The sequence below is a fragment of the Cynara cardunculus genome (genome assembly GCF_001531365.2).
Source record: "Cynara cardunculus var. scolymus isolate 2C chromosome LG 14, CcrdV1, whole genome shotgun sequence".
Taxonomy (NCBI): domain Eukaryota; kingdom Viridiplantae; phylum Streptophyta; class Magnoliopsida; order Asterales; family Asteraceae; genus Cynara; species Cynara cardunculus.
This window is the reverse complement of record NC_037541.1, coordinates 10,872,196-10,892,543: the sequence shown is the minus strand read 5'-3', so window position 1 is coordinate 10,892,543 and position 20,348 is coordinate 10,872,196. Positions and strand designations below refer to the sequence as shown.

General features: G+C 35.5%; 2 protein-coding genes across 4 annotated transcripts in view; one reads left to right on the top strand and one right to left on the bottom strand.

Annotated features, from left to right (window-relative positions):
- Positions 1-1,227: 1,227 nt before the first annotated feature.
- LOC112526477 (methionine aminopeptidase 1A) lies at positions 1,228-10,696 on the top strand. Of its 2 annotated transcripts, XM_025136760.1 has the most exons (17): positions 1,228-1,293; positions 1,387-1,466; positions 3,248-3,298; positions 3,497-3,682; positions 4,336-4,411; positions 4,594-4,641; positions 4,733-4,777; positions 6,066-6,165; positions 6,504-6,555; positions 6,636-6,677; positions 6,903-6,964; positions 7,333-7,431; positions 7,830-7,903; positions 7,996-8,065; positions 8,483-8,548; positions 8,630-8,718; positions 10,436-10,696. In XM_025136760.1, the coding sequence occupies exons 2-17, from the start codon at positions 1,396-1,398 to the stop codon at positions 10,508-10,510; spliced, it is 1,206 nt and encodes a 401-aa protein (XP_024992528.1). In that variant the 5' UTR covers positions 1,228-1,293; positions 1,387-1,395; the 3' UTR covers positions 10,511-10,696. The 2 variants fall into 2 exon arrangements, with proteins under 2 accessions (XP_024992528.1, XP_024992529.1); XM_025136761.1 differs by lacking the exon at positions 3,248-3,298 and having other exon boundaries at positions 1,244-1,293.
- A 3,145-nt stretch (positions 10,697-13,841) lies between these two features.
- The window catches only part of LOC112526475 (tubulin-folding cofactor D), a 19,982-nt gene continuing 13,475 nt past the window's right edge, over positions 13,842-20,348 (bottom strand). For both annotated transcript variants that reach the window (XM_025136756.1, XM_025136757.1), the window contains exons 11-17: positions 19,106-19,311; positions 18,679-18,903; positions 17,866-18,387; positions 17,066-17,335; positions 16,948-16,992; positions 15,486-15,671; positions 13,842-14,317 (exon numbers count right to left, since the gene is read on the bottom strand). In XM_025136756.1, coding sequence (XP_024992524.1) covers positions 14,027-14,317; positions 15,486-15,671; positions 16,948-16,992; positions 17,066-17,335; positions 17,866-18,387; positions 18,679-18,903; positions 19,106-19,311 — 1,745 coding nt within the window. In that variant the 3' untranslated portion in view covers positions 13,842-14,026. The remainder of the gene's footprint in view (positions 14,318-15,485; positions 15,672-16,947; positions 16,993-17,065; positions 17,336-17,865; positions 18,388-18,678; positions 18,904-19,105; positions 19,312-20,348) is intronic.

Genomic DNA, 20,348 nt, shown 5'->3' with positions numbered 1-20,348 from the left:
TATGCAAGCAAGACTCATCATCGAAAAAGATATGTTCATGTTCGTTTATTAAATAAACGAACTTCCTGCTGTACGGTTCACGAACAAGTCGTTGAATGCTCGGTTCGTTTACAATCCTATGCAATACTCATTATCAAAAAGACAAATGCCACTTAGGCCTTAGCCCAATAAGTAAGTAACCCACATGACAACATATGACACAACTATATAATAATCAATTATGAATTCAGAATTTTTTTTCCCTAAAAAGGAATTAAAGATTCATAAATCATAGTATGACTCACACAGTAACTCAATAAGCTCAATCAACAATAGAAATTTTGTTCGTTATTTCCATGTAGTTAAAGCCCATCTGTCAAATTCTCAAATTATTAAACCCAAAACTAGTAATTGATGATAACTTGATACCCCTTAGGCTTTAATGCCCAGTACAGTCGCACGAGTTGTACGTAGCTAGGGCCGACCCTGATTAAAAAGTTTATGGTAATTAATTAAATATTATAATTTGTTATATTTTAAACATAATAATAATATATTTATATTATTATGGTAATAATTCTAATAAAAAATAATCTAAAATCAAGAAAAATGATGCTTCATGTTTTAAGAATGATAGAATTTTTAATCATTTAAATAAAGATATAATTAGAATAAAGTAAAAAATAATTTCTGAATTTATTGAAACGTTACTTTAAAAAATCAGTTTACCAAATAGTTTATGGGTGTTTAGAATTGCTTATTTGAAACAACTTATTTTTTTAGAAAGTACTTATCAACTTATTATAAGTCAGAAGAGTTCAATTTTTTCAAAAACTTTTTATTATCGGTTTGACACCAATATAAGTTGTTTATCCAAATATTCAAAAGTGTTTATAATCAATGTCACATCAAAATAAATAAATAAGTTATTTTTATGAACAATCTCAAACACCCCGTAACAAAATAAGCATAAAATTTTCAATAAATTAAAAAAAAACTATTTTATGGTGGTCGAACATGACACAAATTTAACTTGGGTTTATTTGAATAAAACATATTTCATCTGTGGTGGAAATCAAAAATTGGAATACCTCAGGGACTGTTACAGCACTTTCTTGAAATGCAAACAACAACCAAAGTGGATGGAGTTTGCATAATTACAAAAAGCACCCCAAAGAAAAACTAATGGTCAATAATAGCCCCTCAGCCGTATTACATCGGGCCGCCGCTAGTATATCACCAGCTCTCGACCTTTTTTTCCCCTCAAACCCTAGTCTCGGTCTACTAAATTATCGTTCAAATTCGCTTCAAAAGGCAAGTTTAATTTTCGATTTCATCATTAGTTCGTCGCTTAATTATCGTGATTATCGTTACGTACACTGAAATTGATTCAATTTTGAAGCTCAGTTGATATTTATGGCGGGTGGGGCAGATGTTACGGAGAGTGGTTTATCATGTGCTAAATGCGGGAAGCCTGCTCATCTTCAGTACGTTTATGTATTTTTATACGTTTTTTAAATTCTCCTGCATTAAGTTACTTGAATTCGTTCAATATATATTCAATGTGCTCACTTTTTCCAGATAAAAAATGCACTTCGACTTTGGGTGTTCATCAGATTACTTTTCAACATTGAAATTCATATAGCTAAAAAGCACTACTGATTGTAAATCGAAATGACTAGATTTGCCATAAAAAGATCAGAACGTTTTTCATCTTATCTTGACAAAAGAAGGACCAGTTTTGAATTATGTACTACTTTACATTCAAGAAAAAACTTTGGGTTGGTAGTTGGTGCCTCTAAGCTTCTAGGCAATTAGGTGACTGTTTTTGCTGAAGGATGAAGTTGAAGCCTTTTAGGGTTGCTGATTAAATGTCATTTACACTGCCCACATGGGGGTAAAGTATTGAGATGCATTTATGATATATGGGTTATATCATGGCAATCAGATTTCCATTAGTGAGGCGTCATACCATCCATTAGCTTGGTTGTGTGCATTTGCAAGAATCAAGTGAAGGAACTTATTGTGACAGGATACCTTAAGGAGGAGTGTTATGTTTGGTGATATAAAATGGATATTGCTTTACCACATCCCTGTGAGGCAAAAACTGGAACTTTTGCACTGATAACGGATATATGTGCCATTGCTTTGGTACTTATAAGCAGCCTTTCACATTATGCAATGGTCAACGGAATCTTAACTGCTGTGGCTTGGTTAGCGCGGCCTACTGTAATGAAGATAAGAATCTCAGAGTTCTTGTACTTGTTAATTGTTATTGCACGTTAATCTATGAAATCTTGAACTAGCTGGTATTGATCAAATGCAGAAGCCTCTGACTGGTTCAGAAAAAGTTGGAAAGTAGGGTTAATTTGTAGCTACAATGCTAGCAAATGGCATATCATAGTAAGATGCATTTTAGGAATGTTGTTGGGGAAATTCATGATGGATTATGTAACATGTTGTCTTTTTATTGTCCAGTGTTGGTGCTAAATTTATTGAATCTTCATGTTGTGCTTCTTCTACAGCCCTTTAATGGACTATATTGTTCCTTATATGGCTGAGCATTAGCTTTGTCTTTGCTATTCAATGCTGGTACAGTCACTGATGCTGCTTAGATGGGGATATAATAAAGCTTAAGCTATATTTTTTCTTAAGATCTATTCTGAGCTTGTCGAGCCATATGAGATAGCTAGTACATAAGCAGATGAGCTGTAGAACTATCTCCTTGTATTGAATAATTCATTTTCTTAACAAAGGGTGTCCTCAGTGCTGTGCACGTACTACCATGATTGCAATGTTACAGCTACAATGATATAAAGTCCACCGTAATATCTGAGTGACATATATCAGTCTTTTATAGTATTTTCACTAGTGAGTACTGTCATGTTGGTTTCGGAATAGAACATATGGACAATGCTCATTTCTGACGCTGCTGAGGTCACCAGTAAATTGATAGTTTTGAGTATGAGCAAGATCAGCCTGATGCTGCATATTTAAAATTATTCTCTAATATGTTGTTCTTGAATTGTAAAAAAGTAACATTGTGGGAAAAATGCATATATAACTGAAGTATTAATTAGCTTTTGGTTTCAAATAACCATCGTTGTGCGGTACCACATCCGTTTTCTTGCGCGTTACCACTTCACATTCAAATAATGAGTGAAAGACAAGGAGATTGGATCTAAAAAGTGTGAAGTAATTATTTCAGTTGCTTTTCTTTTCAATACTTTTTTATCGTAACCTTTTTATCCCTTTAACTTATTTCTAGGTGTCCCAAGTGTGTTGAGTTGAAACTTCCCCGTGAAGGTGCTGCTTTCTGGTTTGTTACTGTTCTGCCTTATTTTATTATTAATACTGGTGGTTAAGCTGAAGTTTGAGGGCCTCAATTCACTTTAGTTGTCATCAAACTTTATTCTAACTGCTAGTCTATTTAGAATTCACTTGATATATATTTTTTGTGTTATGCTGCTGAAGATATGTTTGACATAAGAAATAAAGTAATTGTTACTCTTAATAGTACTCAGGAATGTTTTAAGGCATCATGGAGCTCTCACAAATCAGTTCATTTGAAGGCAAAGTTATCATCAGTTGGATCAAGCGCTCCATGGGAGCATAATATAGCCTCACCAAGTGATGGGTGGCTTTATTGTTTGAGGAAAGGACAGTCTCGAACAGCACAAATTCCTCATTTTGACTGGACAGGGTATTGTTTCAGACGAAGCTTCTTTTTCTTTGTATCACAGTTGTAGGTATTATATGTTATGGGTAACAAACCTAATGGTAGGCATGAGTAGAGTAAACTCATCATGGTTTGACTACTGGAGTTGGAATTAGGAACTCATTGCTTCTTACTATTTGAGCATCATCTGCTATGTATTGCAGGTTAAGTAACAGGATCTTGTTTATGTTAAAAACTGCATTAGGATGAAACATATACCACATTTTGAGATACGTATACCTATTACTCGATTACTAATCAGAATACGGAACATTCTCTATAAGTAAATAATATTTGTTTACATTTAAATTGTTATATACATGAAATGTTTAGCATCCAGAGATACCTACACATGTCACTGGATGACTAGGACAATGGCATCATTCTCTGAAAATCGATGATTATCTATTTTCATCATTTGGTAATATAAGACCAAATTAAAAGTCAATTTATGACCCATTTGGATCTTTATTTTGTGTGAACTGTGAAGTAGATTTGAAAGGAGTTAGTTTTTTGAATATAATATGATAGCTTTTTATTGTTATACTGCTTCTTGAGTTATGCTCGCTTTTCTGTCTTTATCTAAATGGTCTTTTTGCTTTTTCTTTTTTTAATATTTTTATTTTATTTTTCTGCAGACCATTAAGGCCATATCCCATATCAAAAAAGCGGGTAATACCTTCAGGCATTGAGCTACCTGATTGGGCAGTTGATGTGAGTTTTTGAGCTCATGAGTGCATTTTGCTTTAAGATTCTTCTTTCTTTGTCCTTAATAGGCACTTCGTGAACATTGATGCATCCTTAGATATATACATATATTTCATTGAATTTGTTTGCAAGCAGCTTTTATTCATTTGATGTAGCTTTCTGATGATATTAACCATGTAACTTTGCAGGGAACTCCAAAAGTCGAACCCAATAGTGATCTGCAACATGTCGTCGAGGTAGCCTTGTATTTTTATATTCACGTTGGAGAACTTCTCTTTATTCGTAGGTGTGATCTAATGCTATTATTAAATGATTTTGTTTCTGAAGATAAAAACTCCAGAGCAAATCAAGAGAATGAGAGAAACTAGCCGAGTAAGTTCCTTTTACAGTTGTATTGATTTCTTTTGCCAATTCAATTTCACTCTTTGTTGAATGAATGGCCCCAACATTAATATATCAAAACTAGTTTGAGTGCCAAGCACTTAATTGGGTTATTGGCTATTAAGTGGGCACATTAGTTCTGAGTTAATTATAGAATAGAAATGGTATAAAAATAGATCTTTAATTTTGTTCCTATAAATAAATGCATTTATGAGAATCTACATACCAAATAATAGTTTCAATCATTAATTATAACTAATATCTTATGATAGTTAATTTCATAATTGACAAAGCAATTAATAAATTACAGTAGAAATAGTTATTAACAAATTAACTAACTAAAAGATTTTAATTCTACTATATGAGTAAGTACATCCAATTCTTTTTTGTCTTTTGTTTTTCTCTGAACTGGAGTCTAGCTCATTCTTTCTTGATCTATAGTCCAACATTAGGTCATTAAAGAGGCGGCTCAATGTATTGGTGACAGTTGGTACAAATTGACACATGTTTGTCATCGTTTGCTGTAGTCCTGTCATCATGTCGGCATTTTCATTCGAACATCATTGCTTTTCGTCGTACAGATTGTCAATCTACCACTCACAAAAATTGATCCCGTCCAATCAAACCATATCTTGCTTTATATGCTTGATAGCTGATTACCACTTACCAGGCCATTCAAATTCTTTTAGGCCAATTACCGTAAATCAGGATTGTTGACAACCCGTCCCTGCTTAGGCAGCTGCCTGATCTGACTTTACTGTTAAGAGAAAGAAATTTCTGTGCAAAGTATTTTATTATAAAAGAGTTGTCTATGCTTTAAATATGCCTGGAACATGGAACATCCAATAGTTTAGCTTGGAAGAGATCGCGGATAAGAAAAGCAATTCTTTCTGATTTTGTTGATAAATTTGAATCAATCAAAGCCTTAGAAACAAGATGCCTTTTCTATATCTTTTAAGGCTAGCTGTATTAATATCTGGCATAACAAACTTTATCAATTGCCATAAGATGCTAATTTATATCTGCACGAGCCGATGGTGGTGAGTGATTGCTTCCATATGAGTGACAGACCTGAAGCTCATCAAGATCCCACTGGAGGTTTGAGGTAAAGTTAACTACTGAATGAAGTCAACTCCTTAACTGGATGGAAGATCTCTAAATCAACAAACTGTTGCATTTAGAGACATTTGTGGGGATAGGGTGAAAGTAGGATGGACTGAAGAATCATCATGCGGCTGTTTAGATTTGTTTCCTGCTGATTATAAATCACATTCCACAGATAGCAAGGGAAGTTTTGGATGCAGCTGCTCGTGCTGTGCGCCCTGGTGTGACTACCGATGAAATTGATGCTGTGGTCCATGAAGCAACCATTGCTGCTGGTATGTGAACTTTTCCTACTCCATCCGTTCTCCGTTAGTCCTCCTTTGACTTCAACAAAAGTATACTTATTATTTATTTTTCTACTTTCTTTAATACCTTCTTTTTGTCTTTATAATACTTCTTGAACGTGATATAGTTATTGATCTAAAAAAGGGAACCGTATTCGTATTAACTCTCAGATTGAATGTAGTTTGCTTGACATTCAAAGTCAAAGTAGGACAATTAATAGCGAACATATGGCTTTGAGCCTGGAGCTCAACTCTTGCATTCAAGTCTATATATGCAATTGCAAATAGCAGTTATACTGATTAGATTTTTTCATGATAACTCACTGCAGGAGCATATCCCTCTCCACTGAATTATCATTTCTTCCCAAAGTCATGCTGCACGTAGGTACTTCTGTATACTCGCATTCTCTATCTGTTGTTGCCTAGTTTCTTTTCTTTAACATGAGTGCTCGTGTCCCTAGGTCCGTCAATGAAGTAATCTGCCATGGGATTCCAGATGGAAGGTATCTAATATGTATCCTAGAAGTGCTGGAAATTTGATATCTTGATATTAGTTCTTATGACCACATTCTAAATCTAAGATTATTTTCTTTCTTCTTGTTCTCTTGATTTTGATTTGATCTCCATCCATGATATAATGGGATATATCAAGATTCAAGAAATTGTGATATGTGGTACTTGGTATTTAATTTCACTGAATTTGGTGGATGTGTAATTATTACTTGCAGGAAATTAGAAGATGGAGATATCGTCAATGTTGATGTAACTGTTTATTATAAAGGGGTCCATGGTGAGGAGCTTTATCTGCTTTCATTTCTGAATATCTTTGCATATGTCGGTTTTCAAATGGACAAACCAACAAACTGGACAGCATGCAGAATCAGCAACATGCAGTCCTATTCTTGGTTCCTATATTTTAGAAAATCTGGTTCTTGGTTTGTTCCAGACCAAACTGGTTAAAAGCGAAACTGGCCTCGATTTTATATAATTAAACTCTTGACAGAACAAAATATCTGTTGGTTCTATTTTTTACCTCCAAATCTGGGTTTCTGTGCAGTGTGGTTTTGTTCTGATTCAATTTGGATCTGAAGCAATGCTATGATATTGTTAAGAATGGTCTATGCAGTTGATAACACAGATTACTTGTTGACTTTGCAGGTGATCTTAATGAAACATTTTTTGTTGGTAATGTTGATGAGGCATCTCTACAACTAGTCAAATGTACTTATGAGTGCTTGGAAAAAGCAATAGCTATCGGTATGTATTTCTACCTTGTGTGTAATTCATAATGTAGAAGTCCTGAAGTAGTTCATAAATATAATTTGGATGAACTGGTGATCACCGTTTCACTACTAACTCTTGTCAAACTTTCCACCATTTTTTTCCTCTCAATTTTTTTTCAAAACCCATTTACATGCTGGGGGTTTTCATGGAAATAGTTTCCTTACTCCTCTGGGTGGAGGTAAGATCTTTGTACATCCTACCCTCCCCAGACCCTACTTTGTGTGGGATTTACTGATTCATTTGGTTATGACTGTGAATTCATCATTATCATAGTTTAATTGTTAATGGACTGGTTTTTATGGTCTTTGTCAACGCTACTTTATCTTGTCTTTGTTTATAATTCTTTGGCGCTTCTTTTCTTATTAATCTAGTGAAACCTGGAGTACGCTACCGTGAAATTGGGGAAATTGTAAATCGACATGCTACCATGTCAGGATTATCTGTGGTAATTTATACAACTCTATAATTCGCCCTTTTGATTAATCTCTTCCCCTCTTCTGTTTGCATTGGTTCCAACATTTATTCTTCAAAATTCAGGTGAAATCCTATTGTGGGCATGGTATTGGAGAGCTCTTCCATTGTGCACCAAACATACCCCATTATGCGAGTATCCTAAATATAGCCTTCTATTTTGCAATGAACTCTTAAAAATGTGTGTGTGGAGAGGAATAGCATCATTTAGGTTGGCATTTGGTACGTGAGACATGGCAGGACAAAACTTGCTGTCCCGCGTTTAGTGTAACATTAAGACCGGGAAATGACATGATTAAGTACGACAAAAATGCATTTTTTTCATCTCACCAAAACAAAAATCAGGGAGATAAGACAATATTTGTAAATTACTAAACTACCCATGTCAAATTAAAACCCCAAAACCTTGCACAATTCTTTAACTTGCTTACCTCACTCTCGCCCGTCCAATCCTGTGTACCAAACGCACCCTTGCAACATGATAAAAAGCCAACTCCTCTTTTCTGCTGGTTGATATTTTGCTTATTGCCATGGCGACCTTAACTTGAAGTAGGAAATAAAGCAGTTGGTGTGATGAAAGCTGGTCAGACCTTTACTATTGAACCTATGATAAATACAGGTGATTTGAGCACTATTTGAATAATAATTTTACTACTGGTTTCCCTATTTGTCTCTACTATAGTTCAACACTTTGATATAGGCGTCTGGCGTGATAAGATGTGGCCTGATGGTTGGACTGCTGTCACCGCAGATGGCAAGCGCAGTGCTCAGTTCGAACATACTCTCTTGGTACTCTTCATATAAAGTGCATCCTATAATGTCGTGCTTACTTGTTCTATGATTACTATGTGCTTGTCTTTGTGCCTTCTATCTGTTTGCTTACACTTCTGCACATGGAAACCGCTGCTCTACTCCTTGGGGAGGTTCAAACGAGAACACCTTAAATTTATGAAAATGTGAGAACACTCATATCACATGTGATTCTGTATGGGGGACGACATAGTGTGCGCGCACGACCTAGGTCACCTGTGTCCATGTGTGCATCTCCAGTTTATCACATGTGATGGTTGCCTGTTTCAGGTTTTTAGGTGTTCTCGTTTTCATCGTAAAATGGTACCATTCTCGTTTGAACCCTTCCACACACACACACACACATATATATATATATAGTGGGAGGTTCTAATGAGAAGGCTAAACATGGTGAGACAGTGTGAAGAGAAGGTTCGTATGTAAATCATTGAAAAAATCTGAAAAAATATGCATATGTGAACCTACATTCATATTATTCATATGGGTCCATATGCTGCTGCTTCAAATGGAATTTATAATAATACACATATGAACCTTCTTTTCGCACCTTCTCACCATATTTAGCGTCCTCATTTTGAACCTTCCCCTATATCATGTATTTATATATAGGGGAATAATCAAATGAGAACCCCATATATAATTAGAACCGTCAGAACTTTTACCTTAAAGTATTGTTTCACATGATTCTTTTCATACAAGGCTAGGGTTTTTAGTGTATCGATTGACATATATTTGTCTCACAATGTGTTAGTTTCACATGTTTTTGTTTCAAAATGTGAAACTGTTTTTAAGTGTCTTTTGTTTCAGAGACACGTAAAAATTTCATTGTAAGAATAAATACTTGTTATCCAAACACTTTATGAAACAAATAGCCATGGATGAAAAAAATTCATGTAAAATAACACATGATGCATTGGTTCTTATGGTGTGTCACCTTTTTCTGGTTCGTACATGATTAGCCTAATATATTGGTTAATTGCATCATCTTCCCCCTCAAACTATTTCTTGTATGTGATACAACCTCCTAGTGGACCCCACGTGTTGTGTGATGTCACCATTCATCATAAAGGATGTCTCTTCAATACCATTTGACATCCTGTCCCACACACTTAGAGATTGATGTTTATGAGCTCCTTACAAGCCTAAACTCTAAGCTACCAATAACTTCCACATGATATAAAGGTTATTTGTTAACTTGGACTTAAGGCTTGGGGTGTTGCCTACCACTACCCCATTAATAGCCTCTAATTGAAGCGCCAAGCCACACATGTGAAACAATCCGATTTCACATCATCTGTAAAATTCATGAATCCAAAATTTACGTGGTACCCCCAAACTCTTACCTCTGTGTGGGGGATTAACTGTGTTTGTTTGGTTGCATGAGATAGTGGAATAATCTGGGTTTGTTTGGTCTTTGTGGGATATACTGGGTTCATTTGGTCTGAGTGGGATATACCAGGTTTGTTTGGTTTGGTTTGGTTTGGTTTGGTTTGGTTATTCCCCTAGACTCTACTATGTGTGTGTGATATACAGGGTTCGTTTGGTTTGCGTCTATATTGTGTATGTTTGGTCTGTGTGGGATATACTTGGGTTCGTTTGGTCTGTGTGGGATATACTTGGGCTCGTTTGGTCTGTGTGGGATATATTTGGGTTCGTTTGGTCTGATTATGATTTCAAAATTTGTGGTATCGTGCAGGTAACTGAGACCGGAGTGGAAGTTCTTACGGCACGACTGCCCACCTCTCCGAAGGTGTTCCCATGGCTAAACTAGTTGTCATCGATAAACATAATATTCTTAAGGATGGTTGAATCCTACATAGGAAAATGGTAATTATGAATTGTATCATTTTCGGATTTTAAGCAAAAACAATGGGAAAGGAGAGAATTTTGAGTGACTTGACCTTGGTATGAATAATGGTAGAAAGGAGGTAATTGAGAATTTTGGCTTCAAATGTCTCACTTGTTTGTGTTGGTTTGGCTTTATTTTGGTCACCTAATGTTTTATCATAGGTGCCTTTTACCAAATGTTTACCCGGGTAAGTGCTTACCAAGTCAATTTACTTTACTGGATGAATATGGCAAAGACTAAAAATCTTACCCGGTAAGAGCGAAAGCAATAATCTCGAGTCTTACCCGGTAAGTGAGGACAAGGACTCTTACCATGGTTAGTGTTTACTGGGATAAATTGTTGCATACGATGCGTTTTAGTGAATAAAATATTGCCTGGTAAGTAAGCGATAGTGTTGAATTTTACCAGTAAGTGCTTATCGGGTAAGTGTATAGGTAAACGGTCCATAGTCTTTGAAATTATTTCATGCACACTCTTTGTCAATGTTTATAAATGTCCGTTTTTCTTTTTAGTTTTATGCTTTTATTCTTTTTTTTTTTGGACATGTATTAACTATAAAATTTCATGGAATATCTCTTAACACTTGGGGAATCTTGCTCTCAGACCTTAGACTGGGGAGGCTTAGTTTCAACAAAAATCAAATAACTCGTGTCGTGTTATGATGTCAAGCTTTGGGTTCGTCATCACGTTAATCTCTATGTAATGGATCCTGGTTGGCCAGAACCAGATCTGAAATGTAACAGGGCCTAGCCCAACGGGTGGGGCAGGGTTCGTAATCGGTTACATTCGGCCTATACCTGGCTTCGGTAACCAGTTAAGGTAGCAGGGCCTGAAGGCCCAAACAGTTTATTAGTATGATACATCATTTATGTTTTAATTTATAATTTAATAATTATATTTATATATAATAAAAAAAGTTATGAACTTAAAAAAAATCGAGCCTTCATATCCGGTTAGACTCGGTTATGCCAATTATGAATGGTTATACCAATTACAAATGATTGCTTTCTTTTTGTTACGTAACTAGTTATAACCTCGATCGGTTTAGTTGGTTATATCATCCGATATAACCGGGCAGGGTCGTCCATGCGGAGGGCGGCACGGGCACACTCCCAAGGCTCAAAAATATCAGGGGCCCAAATTTTTTCCTAAAAATACAATTTCTGCTTCTATTGACTATTGTTATTTGGTTATGTTGTTCTAATTGTTTTTATTAACTATTATTATCTATTGTTGCTTCTACATAAAATATTTTACTATTGTTTGACAATCAATTTATTGTTCTTATGATTTATGACGTGTTTCATGGTTTTGTGATTAATCAATAAATTTTTTTCTACTAGATGTATTTAGTAATGTCTCTTATATATGTCATGTTCCATAAGATTTTAATCTTAACATCTTATCTTATTTTAGTCGGGTAAAAAAGTAAGGAAAATATAATTTAAATATTTTCATCAATTGTTTGAATTATGTATATTTCATTGATATTCCACCACACCACAAGATTCTATTTAAGTACTCAAACAATAATTTGTTGAACTTGCACATTATATGTATAATTCATTATTTATTCTTATTGGATCTCAATGAATCATTTTTCTTTCATATTTTTATTGATCCTCATTTATCTACTTCTTTAGAAAACTTTGATAATCTTTTTTATTATTGATCTGTCATTGACCCCCACGATTACTTCATTCACACGAATTCTCTTTTTGTATCAAAATAACACATATTTTGTGTTATGAACTAAAAAAATTCTTACTTTTTATAAAAATTTATCAACAATAGTTTTCTATACTCTTGGTTTCAAATTGTCTAATAAGAAAGACGTAAATTTAAATACTCTCTTATATATCTATAATAAAAATAAATAAGATTTCTTTCCTTAGTAAATTTTTAGCATTTCTCATACTCAATTTTATACTAATGAAAAACATTTATTGACCTATTTTTTCTACTTACCGAGGGTCACTACACGAAAAGTGAGCTTTGACGATGCGTCTTTTAGCGATGACAAAATTCGTTGCTAAAAGTCTTGTTTCTTCCACTGGGTCCTGTTTTTACGTTCGTCCAGAGCCTATAAAATGTGAGCAACGGGCCTATAACCGGATGAGGTTATTACTAGTTAAAAGTCCGCCCGATTATTCGATTCGCCTCTTTTTAATGACCAAAGAAGATGCATAACAAATAAGTGCATTTAGGGGCTCTTTACCCAAATGCTTATCCAATAAGTGCTTATTGATATGAGTCAACACTATAATTTATTTTGATGCTTGAGATTTTAGTACATCAAAACGCATCGAATGCAACAATTTACCGGGTAAGTGCTTACCTGGGTAAGAGTCGCCATCTTCACTTACCGGCATGGATGGACCTACCATGGTGGTTACGGTGGCACGTGCCACAATATTATTTCTCCGTCGAAGGGTAAAATAGTTTAGGTTCGTGAAAGGTGCAACCGTATTAATCTGTTGTGTGCCACCGTATGTATTTTGAAACTACAATGAGAACAAGTTTTATTTAGTAGAGTTGGTTTGCAAGGCTTTTATTCCACCCCAGACCCAAGTTCGAATCTTGCTAGTGTCATTTTCTAAGTCAAATAGTGCCATCGATTGAAAAAAATTCCATATATCTGTTTCTTATAGTCAAACGGTGCTACTGTTTGAAAAAATTTCCCTATAGTTTTTTCTTATAGTCAATTGGTGCCACCATTTGAAAAAAATTATGGGTCCGTCTCTGCTTACCGGGTAAGACTCTCCATCCTTCTCATCTCTCTTATTCGGTAAGATTTTTGACCCTTGTCAGATTCATCCGATGAGGAAATTTATCCGATAAGCACTTACCAAGTAAGCGTTTAGTAAACGGCCCTTAGACACAAAGTACCTAGTAAAAATTCTTCATAATTTGCATTCTGGTGCAAATATAAACATTTCTTCCAATTCACCATTTACAAATCTAAGTACAGATTTATAGACTTACTTTTGACTGGTCAACATATGGGTTCAAATATTACTGCTGAAAAATGTTATATTAGAATAATTAATGATATACCATCAAAATGTTGAATTGTAACACATAAATATACAAGTGATGTTCAACTTTTTGGTGACAATTTATAATTTTTTTATAAACATTTAGTTAAAGTAAATATTTGTTTAGATAAAGAGTATCGTTTTAAAGATATTTGTATACGATAAATGAACTCAAACATCCTCTTATCTGAGAAGCTCGACTCTACCAATAATTCAGATACCGCTAGGCCAAAGGCCTTTTGTTTAGATATGTCTAAGTTCATACATTATTTCTTACAAGGGAATGTTTGGGTCAACTCAACCCGATTCAATCCACAAAATACCTATCATATCTATTCATTCGGCAAAAATAACTACAAAACGAGAATCGAATGTGCACAAACAAAGATCTATAACGATTTCAAAATCCAGCGGATCCTACTAACGACGAGTATGATTCGTTTTCATCATCAGCTCTAGGTTTCCGCTCCGATGCTTTACCTGATATCTGTGAGCGATGCATTAGAAGTTGTTCTGCATCTAAATTGGCTAAACCACATAATTTCAACTTTTGGTGTTTCGCTTCCTCCATGTCACCTTCCCAGCAACATTCGGACACTATTTCAAGAGCGTTCTCTAGATTTTCCTCGGCCACAAGGTCCCCGTTTTGGATAAGAACCAGATAAACTTGTTCAGCACACGCTTTTCGAATCTGCCAAGGAGAATGGTCCAAGAAGTTCATTAGGAAGCATCTTAAGTGTGCATTTGCCATTTGATACGTGGAACAAAAAGAGACAGGACAATACAAAAACTTGTCCCATGTTTGGCGATATGACAGACAGGAGGTCCTGAGTGGGACACAAATGCTGGTTTTTTTGTCCCACAAAAATAGGTAGAACCAAAATCAGGGAGTTAGAACATGATTGACAAATTACTAAAGTCAAATTAAAACCCTAAAACCTTCGAGAATTCTTTCATCCACCTACCTCACTCTCGCCAGTTCAGTCCACTCCTGCTCGCATACAAAACGCACCCAAAACGGTTCTCATTCGCTATGTTTGCATCCACAAAATTCTTTAATTTGTGGTTCTTTTTAGATATGTGACAAATATCTAACATTTTACTTGGGAGCCGTTTACCAAACCCTTACACAGTAAGCACTTACCGGATTACTTATCTTACCGGATGAACATATGGCAAGGACCAATATCACCCAGCAAGAGCGATGGCAAGGACCGAGAGTCTTACCCTGTAAATGAGGGCGACAACTCTTATCCAGTGAGCGCTTACCGGGTAAATTCTTGCATACTAAATGGACTGAACTTTTAGCCGGGAAGGTAAGTGAGAGCCTTGACTCTTACCGATTAAGCGTCTGGGTAAAAGGCCCCTTACTTAAAACTATGAATAGTATCCAAGGGCAAGGAAGTTGGGTCAGGCAGAGGCGGATTTAGCTAATGCCTAAGGGGTGCGCATCTATGGTTCCATCAAAATGAAAAACTATAGGGGTCTTACAAATTATACCCGCTTTAATTTTTTGTGTGATCGTCTAAGTTAACAAAAAGTGGTTGCAGCCTACTCTATAGTGTCATTGCATGTGGTATTATAGGTTGCAGGTTTGAATCACTTGTATGTCACTTTAAATGAAACCCCACTTTTTATAATTAATATTATTTTATATTGAGCTAGTTAACCTCCGTAACATCCAACAAGTAGAGCCTTATGTCGGTCATATAGAACACCAACACATAGAAAAAGGGCTGAAGTATTTTGTACAGCCGCTTGGAATTTTTTTGGATCTGCCTCTAGGGTCAGGATATTCATTTTCCTAGGATAAATTTCATTGAAGGAACAAAAATGGTGCAAGGATTCACATAACATACCTTGGGATATCGATGGGTAAGAAAAGAGAGAAGATGAGAGAAAGCCTGGATATTGATTGGCTCCAAAATTGAAGCAATGTATCCGAGTATTGCAATTCCAGCATATAACTTGGAGAAGTCCTTTGTTCCTTTCAACTCGGTAGTCAAAGACTCCAAAACACCCGCACAAAATACTTGAGTCTCAGCCTGGAAATTGTTATTTGTTAGGAGCATAATCATACTTTTAAGTAATTAGCTACAAGCTCTTTCTCCAAAGGGTTCTACTTGTTTAGGCCAGTAATTTGATTTCAATGGTAAGAGGAAATTGATATGAGACCAACATACTGGTAATGATGTATGTAAACATCAAACAAACCAAACGAGCCCATTATAATCCCAACTGGAAATAGGGTCTGGGATAGTAGGGTCTGGGATGTATGCAGGCTTATCCTTTTCTCCCATAGAGTAGAGCGCTTGTTTTTCTCTCTTTCATACTTTTAGAACCAATTTTTCATGCGAAATCCTTTCTCTAAATCCTTTAACAAATCAAGGGTCTTCATGGAAACAACCTCTACTCCTTTGGATAGAGGTCAAGTTTGCTTACCTCCTACCCTCCCCAAACCACATGTAGGACTCTTTGGGCTTGTTTGGTTAGTAAAGAGCCGGTTTCCGTGAAACCCCCCAGCTTGCAAAAAAATGCGCGCAAAAAGGTTTATACACGCGAGTTTCAAAAAGCTTGCCAAAAGTATGAAAAAGAAAGAAATATGCAAGTAAATAATGTAAATGAACAAATTTTCAGCATGAAAGAAGGGTAAAACTTTGGAAGTTTCATATGTACAGCAGATGTAATAAAAAACCGCCGTAAATGTTAACAAAATTTTACCAGGAGAACTCATAATTAGGTATGTAGCATAACTTGTACTAAGGCTATATTTGGCAAACTAGTTGAAAAGCTAGTTGATCAACTTATCACGTAGGGCATAAACCAGCTAATAAGCTAATTGAGAAATGTAAATGACCAAAAAAAGACATGTTAAAAGAACTGTCAGTTCTAATAATAATAATATACAAATAATTAATATGATTAATAATAATTCAAAATAATTAACAAATAATATTAATTAATATATTATAATTAATATGAATTTGCCGACTAAATCTATTGAATAATGAAATAATCACGATATAAAAATAATTAATATGATCAATAACAATTCAAAATATTTAATAATCAACAATTAACTATTAACATTAATATTAATTAAGAATTAATAATAATTAATGACAATTGATAATAATCATGAGTATAATTGGAAGGTGGCAAAAAACTTCTGGGCTTATTGAAACACAGCACAAAGTAGCATTTCAATAAGCTAGCTTATGTTTACCAAACATGACCTAAAAGGTAATCATCAACACACATACAACTATAGGAAATTACCCAAAAGAAACTCAAAACACTTCAAAAGGGATGTGAACTAACCTCCATGTGTAAGAAGATCCTTTTGCTGAAGAGAATCTCTATAGTCTAAAAACAGAGACATAATTATAATTAGGATTCGGTGTTATTCGTAGAACTCGAAAATTTGGTAAACTGATACCTTTAAGGTGGGAATTATGACTCTATCGCGTCTTTTGTACTTTTGGAGAACCCAAAGGATGTCATTAGATAAACTGACTTCTCTGGCGTTCATTTCACTCTCATCTATAACTTTAATAGCTTGAAGATACTCTAACAAAGCACCAAGTGCAACCTTTTTCAAAGAATCTTCTAATCCACCGATGGAAATGACTAATCCCGACATAACATATTTACTGTAACAACTAAACTGAAGCAACTGCACAAAGCGAGGGAAAGAAAAACTGGGAACCTGCAGGGAAGGACACCCGAATTTCCTAGTCAATACAAGATATGACTAACATCAAACGAAACCAATATATCCCACACAGAGGTAGGGTCTTTGGGGGGATGTACGTAGACCTTGCCTCTACCCCAAAGGGTAGAGATATGGCTACATCAAACAAAACCAGTATATCCCACACAAAGGTATATACGTGGACCTTTCCCCTACCCAAAGGGTAGAGGGGGGTTATTTAGCTAAATGACCTCCTGACAAGTGCTTTATATCCATGACCTTCTAATTGGTTTCTAACATTCTTGGATACGGGAGTGGCATTGACGTTCTCAACCTGTCAGAAGATCATGGATTTAAAAAAAACCCCTGTAAGAAGGTCACTCAACCAGAGGACCGGGTAGAGAGGCTGTTTCCATGAAGATTCTTGGCTTGCAAAATAAAAGGCAAAAATACAAGGAGACGGGTGAGAGAAGTAGCATAGTAATATAGCAAAAATATAAGATATGACTACATCAATAAAGCAGAAACAACCTACTAGCACTTACCACCAACTTCAATTCAGCTTCCTTGGGAACAATTTTCGCTAGTGTTTCCCTATAAGGTATTAGAGGAACGAAAACAGCTTCAGTGTATAAAATCCTTTGTAGAACTTTTGCAGCCACTTCTCTTAACCTGTCCATCTTTTCTACCGCTTGTTTCACAATGCCTCCAACTAAGTTGGTTGCAATATTAGCATCAAAGAGTGACTGCTTTTGATAATCCTCTGCCACAGATTCATTTCCGACTAATTGATCTCTCTTGCATAAGATATATGTACATTTCTCAAGGCCATCCATGGCGGCTGTGCGAACCCAAGAGCCCACATCACCTCTGTTATCGACAGAGTAATCTTCCAAAGCATTGAACAAACTCTGCATCACCTCGGTTTTTATCATAACAAAAAGAGATATTTTCTCATCTGGTTGTAAGGCAGAACAATCTCTCGTGGCAGTTAAGGTTTCACACACCAATACAAGTCCTTTAACAGCATTTACCCTCGCTTCAGCATCCCTATCTTCTGGGTTATCCTAGTTGGGACAAATAATGTTGTCATCTGAGATATTCATCCTCTAATTCCTATTAGCAGGGAATTTTTTTAATACTCCCTAAGTCCCAAAATAAATGTCCACAATGAAAAGGAACAGTTCTAGAAATGTGTAGCTATTACACTTTTTAATAGAGTAATGAATTTCTTCATCTCATAATTAAGAGTAGAATTAGAAAGTAGGCCATTACTTTTGAAAGTTGGACACTTATTTTGGGATAAATTAAAATAGATATGTGGACAGTTATTTTGGGACGGAGGGTGTAAAATTTACCTCGATTGCACAAGACCTGCAAAGTTTTTGAAGCACCATCTTCCACCTTGTAGCAAGAAACTCAAAAGGCAAAACTCCTATTGCCAATGCAGATCCTCTTCTAACAGCTACATTCGCATCAGTCAGCTGCTCCAGGTACTTTAGGGTAATATCATAAGTCCCTTTATCATCCGTCTTTGCAAAATATGTTGAAACAAAATGTTTGAATCCTTGATTGGCAGCATTCTGCTCGTATTAGGAATAACAAGAAAAATATCAGGAGTTAAACTTGTAAAAATAGTTGGCACAAAAGGTGAAACCAAACGAACCCACACATCCCACCCAGAGGTGGGTTCGGCGGAGGGTAAGATGTAATTGTAAGCAGACCTGACAGGTCTACCCCAAGAAGTAAAAAGCAGTTGACGAAAAAGGTTCTAGACAGAATTACCTGTATTTGACCATTAGGATGTCTCAAGTTCTCGTTAAGAGTATCAAGCAGACTCCTCTTTATTCTTTCTGTCAAAGTAATGTTTACAATAGATATGCACTCAATGAACCGGGAAACTGCAGCACGCATTATCTCTCCACCTTTTCCACGATACAATCTCGCTTTTTCAATAGCAGGGACTACACCAGCAACAACTTTCTGCTTATCTGCAATTAGAAATTTGAACAGAAACATAACTCCATTTGGACATGAAAAACTGTCAAATTATAATATATTCTGTTGGATAAGTACTAGACTTATTATATATCTGAATAAGTAGTATTATCTACTCATAGTTTGTTGTTTGGTTCCTAGAATAAAGGAAGTAGTTATAAATTTCTGATCTAGTTGATGTTTAAATAGGAGTTGTAATCCTGATATTGGAAGGGTGAAATTGAAATCAGATTATTTTTTCTCTCAAAAATTGACATGGTATCAAAGCTGCAACTCTGAATCATATCAACCCATCTCAAAAATTGTAATCCTCTGGGATAGCTCACAGTTCAACTTTCACAAGACGAACAACTCAGCCTCCACAGTCCAGATATGATGGTTCTCTGTCTAAAGTAATGGGAATAAGTTCCACAATTTTAACAAAGGATATGAAACTTCACTTTCATGTGTCATCTATTACCTGTAGTCTGCTCAGTCAGCAAATTAAATCATGACTTAAATTGTATAACTCAATTTTCTCCAAATTTTCGTGAATTTCAGTAAACACTTTCGAGGAGGGCGATTGGTAGTGCTAGGCTATGCTCCGAAATTTACATCCTCCAGTCACATCTACAAGAACCAATTCAAATTTGTTTCAGCTATTTTCAGCTTCTAATTCCACATCCGGATCTAATCATCATTTTTTAAATTCTAGTGTCGATAATGTTAGTGATGTTATGGCCCTACCAATTGTAAGCACTATTCATGGTGTGGGATACCTCATGTTACTATTCTCCCTTTGTGTGTGTGTGTGTGTGTGTGTTATCATTTGGTTTACAAGGGTCCCAAGATTCAAAACCTACTGCTTAATGCATGAATCTTGACTAGAGCATAAGATAATATGGCCAGTCAGCCAAGAAAGTTGGTAACAATGTGCAATGGTGACATTATGAGAGTGATGAAGAATAGAAATCGAGAACAGAAATTAACACAGAAAAGTTAAATTGGGAAGGAAGGTTATTCGATTAATACTCAACGAAAACGAAGAACA

Coding starts and splice junctions, on each gene's coding strand:
- LOC112526477 (XM_025136760.1), top strand. CDS start 1,396: ATGGCGGGTGGGGCAGATGTTACGGAGAGTGGTTTATCATGTGCTAAA. Junction 6,556..6,635: donor TTCCCAAAGTCATGCTGCAC/GTAGGTACTTCT, acceptor TCGTGTCCCTAG/GTCCGTCAATGAAGTAATCT. Junction 8,066..8,482: donor AAACATACCCCATTATGCGA/GTATCCTAAATA, acceptor AACTTGAAGTAG/GAAATAAAGCAGTTGGTGTG.